At 40.2% G+C, this 23,726-nt stretch overlaps 2 protein-coding genes and 1 long non-coding RNA gene across 22 annotated transcripts in view; 1 reads left to right on the top strand and 2 right to left on the bottom strand.

The window, feature by feature from the left end:
• LONP2 (lon peptidase 2, peroxisomal) overlaps positions 1-5,091 on the top strand; it is a 163,666-nt gene extending 158,575 nt beyond the window's left edge. For all 11 annotated transcript variants that reach the window (XM_039503745.1, XM_039503742.1, XM_039503743.1 and 8 more), the window contains one exon: positions 2,439-5,091. In XM_039503745.1, coding sequence (XP_039359679.1) covers positions 2,439-2,660 — 222 coding nt within the window. In that variant the 3' untranslated portion in view covers positions 2,661-5,091. The remainder of the gene's footprint in view (positions 1-2,438) is intronic.
• LOC120384738 overlaps positions 1-10,309 on the bottom strand; it is a 40,023-nt gene extending 29,714 nt beyond the window's left edge. Inside the window, exon 1 of one of the 2 annotated variants that reach the window (XR_005589073.1) lies at positions 10,238-10,309. This is a non-coding gene — a long non-coding RNA (uncharacterized LOC120384738). The remainder of the gene's footprint in view (positions 1-10,237) is intronic. The other variant, XR_005589074.1, reaches the window with a different exon arrangement.
• Positions 10,310-10,750: 441 nt separating this feature from the next.
• The window catches only part of SIAH1 (siah E3 ubiquitin protein ligase 1), a 40,040-nt gene continuing 27,064 nt past the window's right edge, over positions 10,751-23,726 (bottom strand). For 7 of the 9 annotated variants that reach the window (XM_039503756.1, XM_039503760.1, XM_039503758.1 and 4 more), the window contains one exon: positions 10,751-12,642. In XM_039503756.1, the coding sequence (XP_039359690.1) occupies positions 11,792-12,640 (849 nt within the window). In that variant the 5' untranslated portion in view covers positions 12,641-12,642 and the 3' untranslated portion in view covers positions 10,751-11,791. Of the gene's footprint in view, positions 12,643-17,146; positions 17,982-18,938; positions 18,961-23,726 lie in introns of those variants that run through there. The other 2 variants (XM_039503763.1, XM_039503757.1) reach the window with 2 other exon arrangements.

Genomic DNA, 23,726 nt, shown 5'->3' with positions numbered 1-23,726 from the left:
AATGAAAGTTGGTCCAATAAGAGATTAGCTCTCCTAGTTTTGATAGTTGACATTCCTAAATCACATTTCCTTTCAGTTTGTTAAACCAGATCTAAATATTTCCTTTTGGATTGGTTTTACTTTGGCTGCTCAAGGAGACACAAATGATTGTGCCTTATGATCCAGTCTCCCCTTCCCATGATGCACTACAGCTGTTCAACCAGAGGGGAGACTCTGGAGAACTGCCACTGTCTTTCCTTGAGACAGGTAAAGGCTCCAGCTGCTCTCTGTGGTGAGGAAAGGACCCTGCAGTGGGACACAATACTGCCTAAAATAGCAGTGTAGACAGGGGAGGCGCTGCTTGGATGGTAGAGTACATAGCAGAAGGTTCTGATGTGTCTACTTGCCTAAGCAGTGCAATGGTGCTATTTATACCTGTGCTAGGGGTGTATGTAGTATGTATTCTACATGCCACCAAAAGGAGAGTGCACCACAGATGTAGGTTATAGATCAGTGGGGAGCAACCATGTCCCTGCAGCCCACATCACTTCCCGCAGCTCCCATTGGCCGGGAACAGTGAACCATGGCCACTGGAAGCTGCAGGCGGCCATGCAAATGTAAACAAACTATCTGGTGGCCCGCCAGCAGATTACCCTGATGGGCTACAGGCGGGCCACAGGTTGCCCACCAGTTATTGATGAACAGGGCTTATGAAAGTTCAGTTTTTAGAATGGTGCTTTACTGATGGAACTTGGAATTTTTTTTATCTTCTTCTGACTTGCTTTTTAGTGGATTTCTCAATTTTAGCTTCTGGGACTTTGTAGCTGGTTGCTTTTCTATAAAATATAGGATGTAAAACCATGTGAAAGCATCTTGATTTGGATGTTAATTTTTTTTCCAGATTGCTTTAAACATGAACCTAGTTGCCATAAATAGGTTGGAGGGGTGGGGTGAGGGAGAGAACTATGAAATACCTGTAAACAAAAGAAAACTGAATTCCTACTTCACATCTTTTGCATTTCATTACAGACTCAAATATGAACCTGGTTCTTCGTTGGGGACATGTACATATATGCATTTCCATAGGAAAATAGGCCTCTTTGAGCAAAGTTAAGTTTTAGGATTAATGCAAAACTGCTTACTTTGGATGGTAAAGTATCCATCTCTGTAAATTTTGCAGGTGGGAATAGAGGTGAAATTGAGGTTTATACAGCTCCAGACAGGAGACGTAAAAAAAGGGAGTGCTGCTGTTAAACAGTCATATACAAAAAGGATTTTCAAAACCACATGCCAAAGTGACATAGCAGCACAACAATCTTGTGATATGTGCTTCTCAGTCAGGTGCTTTTGAAAATCCCATCCAAGATTTCTCTATTCTGTTGTGCTAATTAGTTTGTTTTCATGAACCAAGAAAGTACTCCATGCTCTTGCATCTAATGTAAACATTAATTGGTCTCTTTTTCAATAAATGGTGATTCCTATCCTGCTTACATGGATGTTATTTCATGGCTCTCCAGCTGTAGGATTTCATACTGTGATGGAAGTAACTGTATAAATTTTAATGTAGTAACCTGTTTGTTCACAGAATCCAAAGAGGGATCATTCTGATTCACTAACTGCATTAAACATACAGAGAGGCTACATATTTTGTCCCTAAGTGTAAAGATTCACAGTTATAGCTATGGTGGATGCTTGGCTGTATTTTGGATATGCTACAGTACATATTCTCAACTGCTTGAAAAGCATAGCTGTCTGCATGAGCATTTTTGGGCAGGTTTTTTTTGCTTTTGTACAAGGATAATTTTTAAAATACAGGCTTGTCTACATGGCGCACACTAACTTGTCATTTAGACAAGCCCTAAGTAAGCTGTAGAGGGAGGCAGATGCACCTGAAACAAACAGTGGCCTTTCTTTCCATTGTTAATGCTACTAAGATACACAGGGCTTTACCATGTATAGAAAAGAACAGACAAAGACTGGAGGGTCCAGCAGGGCAGAGTCCAGCCTTGTGTTACCTTAAAATGGGAATCATAAGGGAGACAGATGCCTTTTTAGAAGTGTTTTTCCTATGTTGATGGATGCAAGGATATAAGTGAGGGTAAGAGATCTCATGTTTGAGATTCTTGCAGCTATGCAGCTGAAATCTTTTACAATAATCCTGTTCTATTTCCCATTCTAGCAGTTTAAGACTAATAAATGCCTGTTTGCCTTACCTGTATGAGCTAAAATGATTGCCAACACTTTCAAATTTACCTTCTCCTAAAAAGTGATTTAGGAGAAAAACATTCCATTAAAAAAATGTCCATGCAATTTAAGCTCTCAGTATGATGAATTATGGATGTTCATCTGGAATCCTGTCTTGTTCACTTAATATTTAATTTAAAATGCCTCTTGTGACTGCTTTGCTGAAAGCATCATAACTAAATAACTTTTCTTTTAAAATTGTGTGGTTTTAATAGGTTGGGGGAATTAAGGACAAAGTCCTAGCAGCCCATAGAGCTGGACTGAAGAGAATTATCATTCCTCAAAGAAATGAAAAAGACCTTGAAGAGATTGCAATGAATGTGCGGCAGGACTTGAATTTTGTTACGGCAAGCTGCCTGGATGAAGTTCTGAATGCAGCTTTCGATGGGGGATTTTCAGTCAAGACTGGACTTGAGCACTTGAATAGTAAACTTTAAGCAGATTGGGTGAGAGATCCGGTACATCAACATTAAACACTCATTCAACTGTCAGATGGTAAAAATGTGATCTATGGTGATACAAAACATGAGGGCGAATATTGAGGCCTCACTGTGATGTGCTGTGCCACCCATTAAAATTAAGGCCTTTCTTTCAGTGGGGCCTCAACCCCAGTTCTACTTGACTATTAATAATAGAAAAGTGCACCTGCAACTTTACCAAACAAGTTTTACATATGCCCCTTCTATCAGCAGCATGTACAGGCATTAATGGGGAGAGTACACATTCCTGCTTGCACACCCAAGCGTGTGAAGATTAGGGATATATTTTTTGCTCTAGTTTTGTTACTGCTGTATACAGATGGGTTTAATGATAGCTGTAGTGATTAGGCAAGAGATTTGTGTTATATAAATTATCCATATTAAACTTCATGTAATTAAAATAAATGCACTTAGTTTTTCAGATGAGCTATCGGTGAATACTGCTTACTTCCCCAGCAAAAAAAAAAACAGTTGAAGTGCATTAATTTTTGTCTAAAAACCTTGCAAAAATGCATTTGTTAAAATACTAGAATTTCAGAGTTGTTACATTTAAAAGAAACGTAAAGCATGAGTCACCACAACCACCTTCGTTGTGCTCAGATACCATTGCCACTGTCCTGTATTCCCGATTTTGTCCATTTTTGGCTCAATGACTTATTTTAAGTGCCTAATCTTAATGGTCAGTAGTGTTTTTTTTTAACACCCCCAGCTGATATTTAGAGTTTCTAGGCCAAACCGTTAACATGCAAAAAGCTAGGAAATACGTAATATGATGTATTTGTGGCCCTCACCCTAAAACTTTCCAACAGGTAAAATTTCAGGTCCCTCACATGAGCTATGGGGGAACAGTGGTTAAAATTTGACTTAAGACCCATCTCTTCCTTAACTATGAGAGAAGTTAGTTTCTCACCTTAATCAGCACAAATATTTAATACACGTATCTGTGGTAAATGAAATGGAGTTTGTTTGGGGGTGGTGCTCATAGATGTGGAATAAAAGACAAGATTTCGCAAACCAGAGTTAGTCAAATGCACAAATATTCACCCAGTGAATGCCACCAAAACTACTCCTTCACAACAGGGGAAAAAAAAGAGAGGCGACCAAATCAGGTTAGGAAAAGTGAAGACTTGTGGGAGAGTATATAGCATTATGGAAAAGACATACAAATATTGATTAATCACTTCTGTGAAGCATGTCTTGTCCCCATTTAATGGTATCTGCATGAGAAGTGTCATCTAGCACATTATGCATAAGGTTTTAAGCCTGGCTTTGCCACTGCATGGCGGGACAGTTGAACAGATTAAACATCTGAACCTATTTTCCCCATCTGAAAAACAGAGTTATGATTATTATCTCTTGTGGGAATGTCATAATAAATGTTTGAGAGTTACCTTTAAGAATAAAATAAGGATTAAGTTATTAAAGCCACCCAGTGCAGCAGAACACCCTCCTAAACCCTGCAGCCCGTCAGAGCCCTGACACATCTGCCCCAGCCCTGATCCACCTCCTGAACTTCATTTCTAGCCCCACTCCTATCCCCAATTTTATGAGCATTCATGGCCGCCATACAATTTCCACCCCCCAATGTGGTCCTCAGGCCAAAAAGTTTGCCCACCCCTGCACTAATACCTACTCACACCTTCAAAATTGTGTACATGCTAGTGGAGAGTAAAGTGAGTCCCCACTGGAAATTATGGCCTCAATTATTGAGGACTTTTGGAAGAGGATTCTTAAAATATGCAAAGATGATGCTTAATTTTTTTCTCCCAACAGTTTAGTATTTGACTTCATTCTCTCCTGGAATTTCTAAAACCATGCTCTTCTGGCAGAGCAGCAGTCATGAGAAATTTGACAAATCAGATGAGTTTTTAAAAAGGTAGGTTTTTTTGCATGGGGAGGGAATGTAGACAGGAGAGGCAAAAGTCAGGCTTATACAAAGAAAGACTCCTTAAGTCTCACTTGTGGAAAAACTGGATGCTCAAATAAAAAAAGGGAACATTTTGATTTGGTGTTTTAAAGCTCCAAAATTCAAATAATAGTTGTAGTATAAATATTTCAGAACAAGAGTATAGAAAAAGCATAGCCTTAAGTGTCAAATTCTAGTTTTCTTTGCCACTCTACCCTTTGTAAAGAATCATATTCGCCTCTTACCCTCATGTATTTTTCCACCCTCTTATATGATGGCTGTAATTAAAAGCTACCAACTTAAGTCTACGCATGTTTTAAATTATGGGGAAGATGATTATATTCTGTGACTAGGAGTCTCTGAATGTTGTTTTCCTTATGTTAGCTTATGAAGAAAGATTAAAATCTTTAGTAATGCTGGTTTTTGTAACTTAAATTTTTCAGTTTGGTATTAGATTAATAAAGGTTTGACCACTTCTTGCAAGCTAGTTCTCCTAATGAAAGACTAGTTTTGAAATACCACCACTGCTCATAAAACTGTAATATGATGTAAGCGTCAAGACAAATAGGGGTCTGCTATAGAAAAATTTGTGAAGGGGGGGGGGGGTGGTAACTATACCATAATGGGAAATCACAATGAAGCATACACCATAAAATATTTTGCTTCGACTGGTTTCTGTATATGCAGTGTATAAGGAGGTCTGTTAAACCTTCTGTGGGTCATAATAGGACTAGTCCTACAATTGTTCAGTAGCATTCTTACAATTGATCCATTAATTATATTAAAAGAAGGCTTCATCTTCCCTGGTCATATCCAGGGCCCCCAATAGCCTTAAAAACCAAGGCTAAAGAATGTGTATTGCATCAAGACAAATATGACAGTTTCTCCTTGCCTGTAAACTTCCAGAACAGGAAGGTCCATCATTCCCGTTATTTCCTGGGTGTGAGGGAGCCCTCAGAAGTGCACTGGAATACTTTGCAAAGCAGGAAAGTGCCAAAAATTGCTAGAAGATTGTTCCAGTGAGAGTTGAGGTATGTGACATGCTAAGTATTATAAATATGTAATAGCAGACATCACAACATCAATAATGGACACCATTAAACAAAACCAACCACTTGTCACATTTAACATTTTTTAGTGCTAAGTAGTCCTGCGGCTTGTAGCTTTCTACTCTACATGGGACAGGCAGGAACCTGAAAGCTTACTATTCTCAGCTGCTCCTTTGTGACATGGAGGGACAAGGCAGTAGGCCTTACCTGGTAATGAGAGTAACAGCAGGAAGTCAGAAGACACTGTAAGAGCTTTCTATTTAAACAAGCAAGTTTTTTTCAATGAGAAGGTGGGTACATAGATTCTGCATAGATGGATTTTTTTGTGACTGGTTGATGTTTATTCTAATGAAGGACTATAGAGTTTCATCAGCTTCCACAGCAACAAGGCCACTGAGGTGTAGTCCACTATAGCACCTAGTGAGGACTCAATTTTCCTAGGGATCCAACCCCCTGCAAACTTTACTTTTGTTTCACAGATGCACTCACTTTGTAACGCTACATTTAGAAGAGCCCAGTAGAAATTCTGTACACAAATTACATTTGCATAGTTTATGCAGAACTGCAAGTGCATTCATTTTTATTGAACATGGTAGAAGTTTTCAGAAATAAGCAGAGAGGGACTGGGACCTAGAAAGCTAGTGGTGGTTGAAAACCAGTTGCGCTTTTTTGTAAAAAAAAAGGGAAGCATGAGAGGAGGTGGTCAGCTTATGAGCAGGTATAGAGAGGGAGAGGTGGGACACAGGCCCTCCCCCCCAACAGAGGGAGCAAGGAGAGGCAGCAGAGCCAGAAGGGAAGATGAGGGGGCCAGAATCTCTCTGGTTCCAGCCAAGCTCCTCTCCCTGCAGCCTTTGAAGCAGCTGGGCTGCCCAGCCCAGCCTGCTGGAGCAGTTCCAGCCAGGCTAGAGCCATCCTCCCCAAATAAGGTGGAAGGGATGGGATGGAGAGAATGTGGGGGTCAGTCATGGGTTACTCTCCTGACCCCCACCAGTTGCTGTCCTGGCCTTACCTCTGTCCCTGCAGAAATCCTTTATATTAATAGTGAAAAAGATTTTAAACAAACACTAATCATAGTTTTTAGTAGCTGAATAAATTGAGGTTATGCATACCACCACCTGTACACTTTTCTACATTAAGGACACTTGTATGTTATTTATTGCACTCAGCTGTTCATGCTTTCTTACTATCACGTGACTCCTATTCTTGACACAAACAGTAAAGGCCTTCCAAAGTCACAACTTCATTGCACTGAGGTGGTATTTGATGAATGTAAGTTGTAACTGATACTCAAATGCTGGTTATTAGTGGTGTGTCAGCTGTCTAGTCGAAGTAGAAGGTTCTCAAAATGGCACTACACACTTAGAACCAGGCTTGGAAAGCTGCAAAAATGCAATTGCTGTTCCTTCCCTCTGCCACAAACTAATAGTTTCCCTAAGTAGGTGGCCCATCACAGTAAGAAGCAATTAATTTTATTCATAATAGCTTTGAAAAGTTAAACAGAACTATCTGGATAACATACTTTGAATTACAGTAGTTTCAGTGATATACAGAGTTGCCCGTAACATTCCTAACAGACATATCACTGTGCATAGTGCAAACAATAACTTAACAGCTTAAATAACCAAATGTATGCAAGGAATGTCTGAACAGAGAAACACTAAATGTTAATGCACACATTTGCCTTCCCAAAGCTTATGCACCTACAGTTTTACTGCCATACATGAAAACAGGTATTTGGATTAAGGATAGAATTGTTTGACAGTTTTCTCTCTAAATATATTTAAAAATATACAGAAGAATCTTTACTCAATGATCTTTATTTAAAATAATGGAATGCACTTTTTCCACTAGAATAAGGTAAACTTTTCTAATGTAAATAGTCACTGCTAATATGACATTTCCAGGCATTTTAAATATCACTATTTTTAGATCTCGTGGTAGCGAGTACGACATTTAATATAGGTCATTAATGTCTTACTGCATAACAGTAAAAAAAAAAAAAAGTTCAGTCTATACTTAATGTCTTTCATGAGCATGTTTTAACCATTCTCAATCTGATGAATGACATTAAATGTCATGGGGGACAAAGTCTGAAAGCAACATTAACTACACTATTAGCATACATTAACTGTAAACACAACGTAAAATCTTTTAAAGTCACTCATTGAGAGGAGCAACTGTCTGCGGGGGACTACTGCAAGCTCACCTTTCATGTCTATCTTAAATTGTACTGAATTCTGAACTGTCCCAAACCGTAAATCATTGTAGATGCAAGTTAATATTAAGCCTCTAAGACCCCATGTCCTGTTTACCCATTAAAAGTACAACAAGCAGCAACCATTTTTATAAAAGTGCTACACTTATGCAGACATACTCCTCTAAAGCAACTCTATCTGTAGTGCCAGGAAGTTAAATTGTTGTACCAGAAAAATGCAGATGAACCTCTTTCTCTACAATTTCCCATCATGTTATGCTTTTTGGTGGACAGTGTATCCTATTATATGCATCATTTGCTTTTCTTGTATATTCTCTGAAGCTTGGCCCTATTTTCAAACTATTGTGTTAGCATTTCTAAAGTTCTGTTAACTAAACCCAAAACACAAGTGCATGTAGGACATTTAAATACATATACTAGACAAATTTCAATGATAGATTCCCTCCCAAAGCAAAACTACACCCTTGCCCGAAATTCAGAGGTGAATCTAAGAGTCATTCAGACTCACACCACAGAGATGCCAACCCTATTGTTTTGTAATCCTTCCCCTCCCATCTTTAACATGTAATGAAGAAATTAGGGTTAAATGTATGAATTTTGCAAGCTGGAGCATATGTACCCGTCACCACTACTCAGGTCTGATGAACACAGCACATAGTGCCACAAGTGAGAGGGTGTTCTCTTCCACCATCCATATGGGACATACATAGGCTGCACAGTGAGCTCTGATAAGAGGCAAGCTAGGGTGACTTTGAATTGGTTGGGACACTGCTGGATTCACCATCCAAGCTGCAGGCTGTGTGTTGTGCTCTAACTGCCCTGAGTGGAACCTGCTGGACTACATTAACATGCTCCAGGTACCTAGCATATGCTAATAGGGGCTACCTGGAGCAGTTGGAGCACAACATGCAGTCAGTGGCTTGAGCAGGGAATCCAGCTTCCCAAACCCCACTGACAATCACCACAGCTTGCCTCCTATCAGACCCCCACTATACCATCTGAAGGGGAGAGGGAACATGACCAGGACAAGGACCATCCCCAGCCAAGGTAACTCAGCTGTAGAAAGCATAGGAGGACAAGTTTCCTGTTATTTCTCCCAAGGTAGGGATTGCAATGATTCTTGGCCATAAATGGGGAGAGGGAAAGAGGTGTAGCATGCATTCAAGGTGCTACTCTGCACCCCACCCCCATGTGTATTTGGCTTCGCACCTTTGGCATGCCATTAGTCCAAACAAATGCTCTAATTCCTGTTTGTTTGTTTTTTAAATAAATATCCCTAAAAGTCTCAAAGCAAGGTTGACATTTCTGTAGTTACAGTATCCCATGAATGTTGTTTGGGCAATGTAAAAAATAAAAATAAACCAGGAAGTTTAATACCTTATCTTCTTTATATAAAGAAAGTAATTGCAAATAAAACTCAAAGTAACAACCCCCTAAAACAGTGGTTCTCAAACTTTTATACTGGTGACACCTTTCAAGTAGCAAGCCTCTGAGTGCAACACCACTTTATCTATTTAACACCATTATAAATCCTGGATGCAAAGCAGGGTTTTGGGTGGAGGCTGACAGCTTGTGACCCCTGACCTAAAATAACCTACTTTAAAAATAAATGACATTTTATTACATGGATCAGGAATACTTAAAAATCATAGTTCGACTCACCAAGTAAAGAGACTTCCACTAACTTTAAAACAACAAAAGCTTTTATGGATTCCGTTACAAGATCTGAGAAGGTATGTTTGGTTGATTCTAATACAACTATCATTTCCTCAGTTCCAGCCATATCATCACATAGAACTTTTAATATCTAAGGAAGTAACCATTTCTTAAAACACAAAACAAAAACATCCTACTAATTCATTTTAGGCAAGCCTCAAATCTATGTATTTTAATAGGAGTTAATCTACTACTCAAACCAAAAGTCTGGATGTAAAAGTAGTCCACACTATTTATCAACAGCCTCTGAAAGAATTAGAATTGAAATGCAAGTTTCAATAATGAGAAACAACAAATTTAAATAAAGAGTCTTAATTTCAAACCTACCAGACACTAGGTTGTAACTGCTGTAGCCAAACATCTCATGGTATAGCAAAAACAAAATCCGAGTAAATGTAGGTAAGATTAAATAGGCTGCATTTAGAAAATTGACACAGCAAGTGTTCAACTAGAGATCAAAGTGTAACAGTAAATTAAAGAAATGAGATGCCAGTATATTTCTTAAGTTTTTATCCTCTTGAACAATGCAACATCAATTTTTAAAAAAAAAGTTGCTGAAGCTTACTTCTGTAACTATATAAAATGAACTTTTTCTGCACTGGCCTGTCTATAAAACTGGTTCACATTCCTTACCTGTATGACTACTTACCCCGTCAGGCTAAAATGTGTAATCACTGCACCAAAAACAATTCAATGAGTTGTCTTAACAGATCAGTTTCTGACAAGAAAGTTAGACAATATATAGTAAATAAATTATATTTTAATGTTATACAAAAAGTAGCTAATCTTCATCCTATTTCTCCCAACAGCAAGTTTGGCGAAGATACTTTTAAAGTAGTTTGAAATTTAATAGTTCTTTTTTACATTAACTATCTCAGTGCTGTATACGGACATACATTCAAGGTGAATTTCTCAAACTTGCAAGCAACCTGCAAAAGGCCCCAATATACCACTTATGCCTTTAAATGCAAGAGAATTGCATGAACCTTTGGATGTATGCTGTTCATCGTATCACTAACATGGTGGGATGATATACAAAATTAGTATGACTAAGGAAAAGAAAATTGGTTCTCTCTAGTAACAGACAAAGGATACCAGAACAAGCAAAGTTGAGTTAAAATATTAAATTAGTCAAATATTGTGCTAAAGCAAAAAACAAGAGTTTAGTTTGCCAGGTATTCTTTTAATGACAAAATTAAAAAAGACCAAAAACATCGTATTCTGAGACTGCCTTTTTTTTTTAAATGGTCTGTTTTTATAGTTACAAATACTGCATAAGACAATGCCTTCTTGTACTGCAAAACCAAAATACAAACATGAGTTTGTGTCTGAAGTTTCTAAATTTAAAAAGTGTGTATGAATTTTCAGTTTGTTTAATTAGGATGTTACCCAATAACTCCTCACTTTTGTTTGAAGGTATAATAAAGTACATCATCATCTAGGCCTGTTTCTAAAAGGAGCTGTTTTTCTGATAATTCTTCCAATGTAATTGCTCCTTTAGAGTTGAATACATTCACAAAATAGCTGAATTAAGAACAGTATCACCAATGAATGGACTACTGGGAAGAGACTAATTTACCAAATGTACAGAAGTATAAGTTTTACCATAAGCAATTATGAATATCAAAAGATGACACCTGCAATTAATTTTTAAAAGGTACAAAAAGGAGGAAAACCTGAATTACAGAAAAGAAAGTCATATTTATTTAATGAAAAACTAGAAGTTAATAAAAATTAGCAAATACACAAAAAATATACACAAACAGCAGCAATACTATGTAGTGACTTAAGGGGAAAAAGCAGCGGCAAGAGACCAGACTGCTCAACATGGCTTGTCAGTCAAAGGGGAAAAAAACAAAAAACACAACAGTATCCTTTTCAACAGTACAATCAATCTACAAACAAGTTTTTAGAACTATTTTACAACATTTCCTGTAGAATCAATTCTTAATACAAAAGATGCCCATTTTGGGTGTATATATATTTTCAGTGGTTTACTGTTGACTTATTTTAAATATATTAGTGTTACTACATGCAACTGCTTCCTGTAATTTAACAGCCTTTCCTTTTATTTACCTTCATATACGTCTAGCCTCCCTCTACCAAATAGTTTGTGTCTGGCAGTCAAAGATGGTTACCCTAGTTTCTGCAAAATTAAATGCAACTGTTTTAAACACTGGCCTGAAAATGTTTGCTTGCCATTTCAACACATTGAAATAGTTACATTGATGCCTAAATTGCCATTTTCTGCAAAGAGCTGTGCAATGCTGGTGTCAAAGACTAGACAGTCACTATTCATAATGGCTGTTGCAATTCCCTCATGAATAGATCGAGGAGTTGCTTCCCAAGTCAATCGCCGCCTATGACCATTAAGCTCAAGTCGATAAGCAAAATTTTCTGCTTGCTTGCGTGTTCCTATCAGCTGTACAATAGCAAAGAACTGCTGGTGACCATCATATTTTTCCTGTTTCTCCAAGACTAACATGAAATGAAAGCCAAAACAAGACTGCATCATAACCCAGTCAACAGCACCAGGAAGATTAATGTCTGTAGCAAGGAAAACTATATCTTCTCCCTGTAGTGTTGTTATTGACTTATGCTGATGCATCAAATGTGGCATTACAGCATCCAGCGAACCTTGCCATTTACATGAAGCACCAGGACATGGACATGAATAAGGCCTAAACTCACACAGCTCTTCATGGTCTGCTTTTTCTGTGTGTGGCAAAGTTATCTCACATCCAGAAGAGGCGTATTTACATGGGAACAGTACAGAATTGGCAACTTTTTCCATAGCCAAGTTACGAATGGAACCCAGTGGGCCTCGGCAAGTTGGACAGCATGTAAGCTTGGGGCGACAGTTGCTACAAACAAGATGGCCACTCTGACACTGAAGAATAGGTGGCAGCACATAGTCAAAACACACAGGACACTCAAAAAGACTTGCCAAGTCATTGTTGGACGCTGTAGTGCCAGTCAGAGCAGGCACCCTCTGTGATGGTGTACACTTTGAAGTACCTGTAGGTAGTGCTGTAGCAGTCTGACGGCTCATTTCTGTAATGAAGGAAGAACAGAGTTACTATATGAGAGAATGTGTCAGTACACAGTCTTTCCTGTGTAGCTGTTGATTTAACAACAAATTTTCGAGAAAAATTTGACATACCATTTAATACATTGTACATTTCACAAACATGATACTCATTAAATGTGAAGAGTGTGGCTGTAGTGCATGTGAGTGAAGCTGGAAAGGATATAAAATACTTGCATGCTGGCCAACTTTACAAAGTTGAGATCAAGGAACACAGAAATTCTGTTAAATTTTCTAATTTAAGATTGAGAATGGATGTCTGTTTGCTTGGAGAGAAAGGAAGTAAAGGCACTCCTGAAGAATAGGTGTTTGGTGTGTATATATGTATATTGGATATATAGAACAAGTGACTATATCACCACTCTAGATGACAAGAAAATAAAGGGTTCTAACCATAAGCATGCGTCTATAATAACCATCCTACTAATGATAGTAACGCTATATTTTCAAAGTCCTCAGATTTAGCAAATATGAAACTAACCATTTGCTGTGAAAAGCAAAGTCTCAAAAAAACCAAAACAAAACAAAACCTTGCTATTCAAACTTTTTGCCATTTATTCTGCTTACTGGACATGTGTAGAAAAATCCTGATGTTGAGATATGAGTATGTAGATGCGAGTGAGGCATTGGCTGGAAAATGAGCGAAAGGCCAGACCATTTAGCTCTTTTGATTTTCTTTTTTCCTCCCCCCACCCCACCCCGATGCTAAGCTGAAAGAAGACCCTAATTTTTCCAAGAAAACAATACTCTTTTCTTTCCCTTTTTCCCTGCTGTTTAGAATGTTCTGGTCTTTAGGGCAGATTGTTTCAGTAGGCTGAGGTGGAAAGTCATTCAGAAAGTGAAGAGGTTCTTTTGCTGTATTTGCCAAACTATTATTAGTAAGAAAAAATATCCAACAAACTAAAGTCTGAGTGGACCTTTGTTTCTTTCTTGAGGTATACACTGAAACACTTGTGGCAACTTAAAAGAATTGTATATTAAAAGTCATGTTCAGTGAAAGTTGCCATTTTGCTACACTTTTTCATTTCAGAAAATACAACCCTAGTGGACAGGCATTTGGGAAGACAAACTATAGCTTTTTCCCCTAAGAAAAACTAAAATATTCAGCAGATGTGTCAGTAAAAGATATGCTTCCCTACATATTCAGAATAGATTGTTTAGCCAGGAAAGCAAGAACGCCTTTCATCTGTGAGACAGTTTCAATATTTTGTTTACCAAACCAGAAAAAAATATTAATTCATTTGACTTAAATTTTTTCTTTGGGGTTATCTTGCACATTCTTACATTTTTTAGCTATTCAGTTATGTTTCTAATAGCTATCTTCAGAGACCTGAAACACCTTCATGAGGACAAAACACCACCTATCGAAGAGTCAACAGATTGCAACTCTAAATTATAAGACACATGCATACATATGGAAGTAGCCAATAGTGTTTGTGAAAAAACTAGCCTTGTCTAGTCTCCTGTGCCTCTGGAAGGGAAGGGGAAAAGAATACGAGAATCACCATCTAGCCACTGGGCCCCACTCCACCATAAACTGTCAACTACTTGAAGTGCCTCCCTTTCTAGGGTCAGTTCTCCCTGCTTCTCCCAACCCTGCCCAAGAGCCTAGAGACAGACCTTATCCCCTTTCCCACTTTTACTTTTAGAAAGGGATACCTATAATAAAAAGCAGTGAACACCTCATTTATCACCATACCCACCCACAACTGTGGAATTGCTCCCACCTGGGACCAGAGATCCAGACTGATCATATAGGCACCTATTTTTTCTAGATGCACAGCATCAGGACAGAACAAGACAAGGGAATCGGTGATTCCTATTGGTGTGCATCTCAGGACTAGTTCATTTCAAAGCAATCATTTATTTATGGGTAATTTCTACTATGACAGGACATTCCAATTCCCTCCTAAAAAGCATCTCTGGCCAAGCCAGAGCTTTGAACATTTTTTCATCTGAGACCAGTCCTTTGTTCCCCCATTTATTTTATGAGGTTCACATGAAACTGGCAGTGACATATTGTATCAGCCTATAACACAGCATTCAGCATTGTGCTGTTTGAGTCCCATAGGCACAGACCTGATCATGTACCTATTTAGAGCCCAAAGACTTTACTATGCCAGATTATGCTGCTAGTGTGTTGAGGTATAGGACTGTGTGCAATCCATGATTGGTTCCCCAGTCACAGAACACAGGTTGAGCCAAACTAGAGTCTACCATTATAGTCCTCCAGGTTTTTAGCAGGGGGCACTAAGGCCCTAAATTGATTCCTGTGGCTACCTGACAGCAATACTTGCATAACTGGACTGCTGCTTTCCTGTTATGAGGCACTCCTATTTAAAGCAGGGGTGGGGGGAAGAGGCAGCACAGGGAGAGAGAAGATCTCTGTCACAGTCTAGTCCTGCAAGACCTCTCTCTCTCTCTCTAAACAGACACTAGTCTGTTGTAAGAGATCCAACTGCCAAATCCTATGGGATGCTAAACTCCAAGGGTTTGGGTAATTCCTAATCACTACTACTAGCTCTGGGACACCCAAGAGCACTCCTCAGATGCAGACCATGTCTGACACTCTTCTTGGCTGTAGAGAGACCCCAGATTGCAGCCACCCCAGACCCTGAAACCGGAGCCCTGGCCCTCCTGATCTCCACCACCCTTCCCAGTTGCTTAGATCCATTCCGTCCAGAGGCCATCAGGCTGGGTGCACTCTGGTTTCTCTAGTTATACCCTTTAGGAATCAACACACAATGTTTGGAAAGGAACTTCTTAATACACACATTAACCCTTCTGCTTTTAAAAAAGTGTTAGATCTATAGAAAAAACAAAGGTCCGTCCTCTCTCTGTTTCCTCACCAGTCCTAGGAATCTTTTGGGTCACGGTCTGTCCAAGTTCAGGCTAGGTGGAGATTTCCTTGTCTTCCTACAGCAAGAGCCTCTTGCTGCTGCTGTTGGTTTGTCCCCATGCACACACAACCTCTCCTCATAAACACAGTCTTGTCATGAACCCCAGTGTAGGGCCCCATGCTGAGTTCATGTGCAGAACACCATTGTTTCTTAGGGGTGAGCAGTGGATAAAAGTCATTAGCAAGTCCATAAATCAATAGGAGCAGTCTAGATTATGCTTCCTTTGTTAGACCTACAAAAGGTGTGAAAATACCTCCAAACAGGCCAGCACAGTGGTTCTCAAACCCCTTTCACACAGCAAGCCTCTGAGTGCGACCCCCCCCCTTTATGAATTAAAAACACTTTTTTATATATTTAGCACCATTATAAATGCTGAAGGCAACATGGGGTTTGGAGTGGAGGCTGACAGCTCATGACCACCACCCCCCCCATGTCATAACCTTGTGACCCCAACCCCCAGTTTGAGGACCCCTGGGCTAGCATATATCAGTTCAAACTGGTCCTCAGCACAGGACACAAAGTTTGATACATAATGGGGGGTCCATCCCACCCTGCAGGTTACAATTAGAGTTCATCAAACCAAATGGAATTGGTAAATTTTCACAGGCAGATTCCCCATCACACACTCTCCACACATGGTTTTAATCACTATCTCAGAACAAGATGACATCCATCAGAACAAATACAGCCTTTCAAACAGCCAACTGTGGCTTCACAGAGCCAGCTAGAGTAACAGGCTGATTAAGGATTGGCCCCTGCACGCAGACTCTTGCCCCATGTCCCAGGCGGCGAAGCCAAAAGCCGTCCAAAGCCCCTTCTTTTCTCCACCCTCATCACCATGGAAAAAGCAGGAAACAGTACTGATACAAAATAATGGAGAAACAAGAGAAGTTCAAGTTTATTTTCCTAAGCTTACTGTTTAAAGCCTACTTTTTTGGTCATACCTACATTTTATGCTAACTTGCTACTTTTTTTCCCACCAAAAGCAAGCAAACAGATAACTGGAAAACAGTCAAAAGTTATGTAGAGAAAATTGAAAAAAATTGTTTAAAGCTTCTTTTGCAGTTACAGAAACCTTAGTACAACTGTAAGGATAGCAAACTGGTGTCAGGTGAAAATATATGCAACACTTTCTATTTTGGGTGCTATCCCATACATAAGATCCTTTCTCACTGTGGGGGTGGGGAGCTGGTCTCTAAGCAACCCTGAGAAACTAAGGTACTCAGTGAGTCACCACCAAAAATATTATTGCATGTGGTTTAACAAAAATTTATCTTAAAACATTTTACAAAGTTTAAATAATAGCAGAAAGAAACTGAAGTACAGAAAAGGGGGGAATATTCTAAGATTTTTAAATTCTGCATCAAGAAAAAATGTTCCATCATTGAACCAAACGCTGAACCAGTGTATCAACCTGTTGGAAAAACAAACCTAAAGTTATTCCCAAAACTGCAGAGCAGGAAAACTATTTTTTTGCAAAGCCTGAATCTACTGGAGACTCTCAAATCGCAGATGGCAGCCTTAACATGGTGCACCTAATAAGTTGTAGCACAGAAGGTTTAAAAAATACCTTTTCTCCTGCTGGTTTTACTTCCTGGCAAACATGATGTAAACAGGACTCCCCCCTTCCACGAATACAGAAAGCTCAAGGCAGATTTCCCCGTCATGAGGAGTGGAACAGCTCATTACGTTTCCCCATAGAAACAAAAACAACTCATAACAAAGGCCCCTCCTGGTAACATGAGGCTTGAGGACAGACAGACCTGGAACGATACCAGAGAGGAGCTACTTTCATGCGAGGGAATCACGCAAACGGGGCACTAAAACCTCCAGCGCAGTAGGCAGAAACCTAGCCAACTCCCCCACAAGTGAAGTTTCTTCAATAATCCACAGCGGGATATGAGGGAGAAGGAAACAGCTTTGTCCGATCTGTTCCAGTTTAGGACCTGTCACACACACAAGAATCTTCAGAAAGTCTCCCTAAAATGGTTTCCTAAACTCTTCCGGCTGCTGCCCAGCAAAGGAAGCTCTGCTGCTGCTGCAGACGCCTTCCCTTCCCTCGGCTGCTGAGCTACGGAGCGCCCATGAGAAGGATCTGGCTACGGACACGCTGCCACCAGCTCTGCGCAGCTCCAGCCGGGCAGAGGAGAGGGGGCTGCAAAGCCAGAGTAACAGGAGTTCTCCTTTCTGCCTGAGTCCCGTGCGTTGTCTCCTGTGGAAAAGCCATTTGCTGCCAAAAGGTCGGCCGTCTCCCTGCTCTGTTCGAGCTCCTCCTAGCACCAGCCTGGGCTCACGGAAAAAGGAGGCGGCAGAGAAAGCAGACGGCAGCTCCTGCGTGCTGCCTTCCCTCCCCCAGGCCCGGGGAGCCACCCAGGCACATCAGCCTCATGTGATCAACCGAACTCGCTGTGCAGTCAGCAAAACACAAACATTCAGGGAAAGAATGGGTGGGGCCCCTACGTATAATGCGCTGGAAACCCCGGTCGCAGCTAGTTTTAGAAGCTACTTCAACTGCCCAGTATACAATACATTGCTGAATTTTAAGCGATTAAGCTGTTTCCAACAGCTGACAACTTAATTTCTTGTTTTTCCTGTATGTGACTATTACTACTGAATAGCTAACAAGCTTATACAGCACTACAGTCTCAACTTTGTATGCCTATGTGTAACAATTACATTCAATCTAATCTATCCACTTTTAAAAATTGATTAAAAAAAGTTAAAGCATGTAAAACAAGACACCAGTGAGACATGCAAGTAAATCTTGTGCCACACAAGCCAGTAAACACATTAGTTTTACTGTTTTGCTTCTGGCACTTGGGTGGTAACGATTTGTATACCTGTTAAAACTTCCTACATAAAGGCTGTTCCAGAGTGCAGATGAGCAAAAGCAAGAGTACAGAAACAGGTCTGAGGTAAGATGGGAAGACTCCATGGGAGTTGAGAACTAGAGGAGTTTTTAAGCTTGATCTAGATACAAGTGGAAAAATCAAATTGAATATTGCACATACTGGACTCTGGGAAGCTGGGACTGGGGATTACAGGAAAAGGAAGTCAAATAGCAGTGGTGGGGGCATAAAGGCACATTTTAACACATACACATATATTAGAAGATAAATACAATAATAGTCTGTAAACTTAAGACTGCCAGGAGGAAATAGAGGTTGCCTGCAAAAGGAAAAATATATTGAATATGAGCTTCTGTAATGTATGGTGATCAGGAAAGTTTTCTCTTAAAAAGTGTTTTCCCACTACATGAAAAATTCAGGCCTCGTCCACCATGTTTTATTCCTGGAAGACTATGGACAACTGTATGAGCATTTTAACACTACAGCAACTATCACAGTTCAGGACAACTGTACCTGTATTTCCTCTAACAAGTCTAAGATCTAAAAAGTGCACCAAATCTCAGGCTTCCAGCTCTCCCTTCTGACCAAGGTATGTCCAGGCTGAACAATTCCCTTCCTTCACTGTGTATTTTCCAGCAAAGAATCTCCTAAACAGGTGTGCTTACTTTCTCTTCAGATACTGATAAAAGTGATTGTCAACAGTTGTAAATTACCACACAGCACTTCCTATGCAAACCAACCTTGTTTTTAAGGTAAAAACCATTGCAGAGGGGGAAAAAAAAAATAAAAAGAATCTACATGCATGCTCATAAAGCTTACTAGGACTAACCCTGACAGATTCTGGCAGGCCTAGTCCTTAGCCCAGGCCTGAACAACTCGTAAAGTGGCAAGGGCCATATTACTCCAAAGAAAACAGCTGAGGGCCAAACCCCCCTGGCCCTGCCGACCACCCCTCCCCCCGTGCCACCAAGCCCCCCCGAAACAACACACACCCCAGCACCGCCCAGCCCCCCTGAAATACTCCCCCTCCCAGCACCGCCCACCCCGCAGAAACAAACTCTCCTTCCCCAGCTCTGCCCCACCGAAACAGCGGTATTGAACCTTGGTAATATGTTACAGTGGGCCCCTAAGGTAGTATAATTAAGGTAAAAGAAAAATGTCTTTTTGCTAAAAGTAGAATAAGATCCCCCCCCCCTTTGTAATCAATTGCCCTGTTGAATGAATGAGGTGTGCCCCCGCCCTCACCCACCACTTGCCTACTCACTTTTGGAAGAAGCTGTGTTCCTCACAGGTGAGGAGGCACGGGATGGACAGAGCAGGCACATGGGGCTGCTGGGGGCTGTCACAGGCTGGGGTTCAGAAGGGCTAGTGGTGGGGCAAATGGGGGTGCAGGCTCATGAGTTAGTGGGGTAACAGCATTGAGCCAGGGGCTGCACAGGAGGAGGGCTGCAGGGACACACAGGGACAGGGGGCAGATGTGCCTGACTGAATGTGAGAGGCTAAGGGTCAGTTAGGGTCTGCATGGAGGAGGCTCCCCAACTCCCTAACAATCCCCCTCCCCAAAACCCTGTTCCATACTTCTCCCACCCACACCCAACAGCCCTCCAGGTTCACTCTCTGGAATCTTCCCTCTCCCTCCATTACCCCTGACTCCTCTATGCCTTTACTCAGCTTATGAAGGGCGTGGGAAATAAGTTTCTGTATTACAGTTTAAATTAATTACTCAAAGTTCTGTATTAATATGCCTAATAAGGAATCTATTTGTGTAAAAAAAAAAATCCTGAATTTTTTTTGTGTATTGTTACAGACATACTTGCGGATGGGTATTTTGAAATAAATTACCAAAATAATTGGAACTGGCATGCTTATATTGTGTTATTTTGACAAATAAAATATGCAGAATTTTAAAATATTGTGCACAGAATTTTTAACTTTTGGGCACAGAATTTTTAATTTTTTGGTGCAGAATTCCCCCAGTAATAGTATACGTATACCTTTCCAGAGAGTGGTTTCTCTGGAGATGCTACAGCAGGAGAGAATTTACCCAATCATCCACCACTGTTCCCATATTTACCCTTCCCAAGGAAATACATATAACTCCACAACACATACATAATTGCATTTTTAATGCAATGAACTCAAAAAATTCAATAAAGTTTAACTTAATTCAATCAAGTTCATTCAGGATATTGCAGGAAATTGACAGTCCATCATAACAACCAACTGAAGCCCGATTAAGAGAGGAAATTACTTTTATTCAACCAGGTATTAACAAAAGCTATTAAACCCAACCAACAAGACACAGTTGGAAAAAAGACAAAAGGTACAAGACCCTCTGCCCATTACATATACACACTCCTTAAATTAAGGAGTAAGGAAGTTCCCAATCTACCACCATGTTTTCCAAGGAGACAGCCAGCAGATGAGAAGGGCCTACACATGACAAAAAAAACCAAGCAGAATAAAATGCTTCTTTGTTGGCCTTCCCTCATACATCATAAAGCAGCACCCCCCACAAATGGGTACACACAACCATAATTTTTCCTTTTACCAGGTCAATTTTTTTTTTCTGTTTCATCGTGTATACAATAGACTGAAGAGACTTTTTTAATCTCTCCTCCTTCCAAAAAAGTTTTTATTTTGAAAATATCAGCTCTGGTCTTGGTGTTGTACTTTTGTGTGTGGTCTGGAGGCCTAGGCTTTAAACTTGACCAGTTTAAACACATCAGAAAGATACTGTGCCTTGACTGGACTTCTCAAATGTGTTTGCTAACAAGCATTAGCATTATATCTTAAATCCTTGTCTATATAAGGCCTTAAACAAGCTTTCCAATTTTATTAAAATAAATGGCTCAAGCTAACATGACTGAAAAGTATGTACTTTGCCTGTTAAGACAGCGTCTAATACCTTAGCTAAAGGAGCAGCCAGTGACGAATCTTTAACAAAAGTGTCTTTCATCCAGTGTTATGCACTCAAGTTAAATCAGTGTTAATAAAATAGAACTTTAAGTCTGACTAAAAATCCCTTCCTCTTCCAGTTCAATAATCAGTCTTGACCCTTGCTATGTAATTTCACAGTTCTAAAGACCTGAATTTCTAATGGCAAAATAAACAGAAAAAGAAATTTTGCAAAAACCAGGTATTCTTTGTACATCCTAAGGGGAAAAAAAGACCAATTTATTTTCCTTTGAAGTCTACTCTTAAGGGCTGGTGAATGCCAATATTGTAGAGTGGCCACAAATGAAAGAATGCTTCACTTAAGCATCATTAACAAACCATGGAAACTAAACTTTAAATGTGGAGGTAAAATGAAATGGAGAAGGGTAAGAAAAAGTAGGGAACTGTATTAGATTATCTGGGATATTCGAGTGTAAGGAAGGGGACATCAGAAACAGAGAAAGCTGTTAGAGGAGCAGATGCATGGTAATGGGGAGCTAGATATGCTTTCAGACCTACAGAGGTAGAATAAGATGGAGTATCCCCACTATACCAAAGGCTGGACTGAGGGTATGTCTACACTTAAAATGCTATAGTGGCATAGCTGTGCCACTGTAACACTATAGTGTAGATACTACCTATGCCAACAAGAGGTGTTCTCCCATTGGCAGAGATAATCCGCAGTCTACATGGGGTTGGGAGTTAGATCTGTATAGCTACATATCTCAGGGGTTTAGATCAATGAGCAGAAAAGTTTCATCTTAAGTCATCAATATTTCTTCAGTGGTAGGAAGAAAATTTAGGTGACCATAAAGCAATGTGGTGGGATTACAATAAAACTGATAAAAGGGCATTTAAACATTGGGCAAAATAGTCTCAAGTTTCATGGGTTTGGGTTTTTTTTTTTTAAAATGACTGCACACAAGCTGCTTAACACCACACTTTTATACTGCATTTTATGCAGCCCAGAATTTTATTTAATGGTGACATTAAGTTGTGTAAAAGACATCACACAGGAAAGACATGCAGTGGAGAAGAAATACACACTCCAAAACATAACCCTGAAATGCAGTTACTTTTAACAACTTGCCCTTATTTCTGTCTTAATTGCAGAGGTCCCCAAACTGTGGGGTGCACCATCCTGGGGGGGCATGAAAGAATGTCCAGAAGTGAGGTCATGTCCATGGAGGGCAGGGAGGAAGCTTCACCCACCCCCTCCCCGCCCCCAGCTCTGCTTTGGTCCTGCCCCCAACCATGTCCCCAGCTCAGTGCAGTTGCACTTATGGCCCTGCATCAGCCCCAGCTCCATTCCCAGCCCAAGGCAGAGGCTGGTGGTGAGGCCAAGGGCAGAGCCGCACCTTGTTGCAGGCCCCCACCACAACCCAGCTCCTGGCTGCAGCCTCGCTCCTTGCCCCAGCCCCAGCCCCCTTACCTCTGTCTGTGTCCCCCCCACCCCCGAGCCACAGCCCCACTCCCAGTCCCGTACAGACAGGGTTGGGGGGGGGGTGTGCGACCCTCAAAAGTCTGGGGACCTCTGCTTTACTGAAATGGTGTAAAATTAGAGGGACAGTGTCAAGATAAATCAATTGTAAAAACTACATTAAGGGACACTGTCAACTTCAATTTTGCCCAAAGATTAAGTTTTGTAAAAAAAGTTATAAAACCTAAGTCAATAGAAGCATTTCCTTTCTGTTATAAAAGTTCTTAAACATTCCTCCAGTTCCGAAAGTCTATCACTAAAAGCCTGAAAAATAAATCTGTCTCTGATAGAAGAAATGCAAATAGTAAGCGAAACAGCATAAACAGTAGAAGCATTTGATTTTTTAATGTCTCACTTTTAATAATCTAATGCATTGTTACTACTAAATTTGTCAGTTTCCAGCACATTAAATTGACAATCTTTAAAACTATTTTAATCACAGAAAGTCAGGAAATGCAAAAAAGTTAAGTTTCCAAATGCAACACTAACTCATTCCCCACTGCACATCTGATTTATAAAAAGCAGTAATAAATTAAAGATTCAAGTTTAACAAGAAACATGCACATACAAACCAGAAAAACAAATATTACATATATGACAGATGGCAGAGTTAACATTTTTGCTTGGTGTCAAGTATCAGAGGGGTAGCCGTGTTAGTCTGGATCTGTAAAAAGCAGCGAAGAGTCCTGTGGCACCTTATAGACTAACAGAGGTACTGGAGCATAAGCTTTCATGGGTGAATACCCACTTTGTCAGACACATGTGCTCCAATACTTCTGTTAGTCTACAAGGTGCCACAGGACGCTTGCCATTTTTGCTTAATCATTCCTGATTTAGGGTTGTTAGCCCAAACTGCAGAGAGGAAATTACTTACCTGCAGTTCT

This window comes from Mauremys reevesii, linkage group 16, assembly GCF_016161935.1.
Source record: "Mauremys reevesii isolate NIE-2019 linkage group 16, ASM1616193v1, whole genome shotgun sequence".
Lineage (NCBI taxonomy): Eukaryota > Metazoa > Chordata > Testudines > Geoemydidae > Mauremys > Mauremys reevesii.
This window is presented reverse-complemented; position numbering and strand designations above follow the sequence as displayed.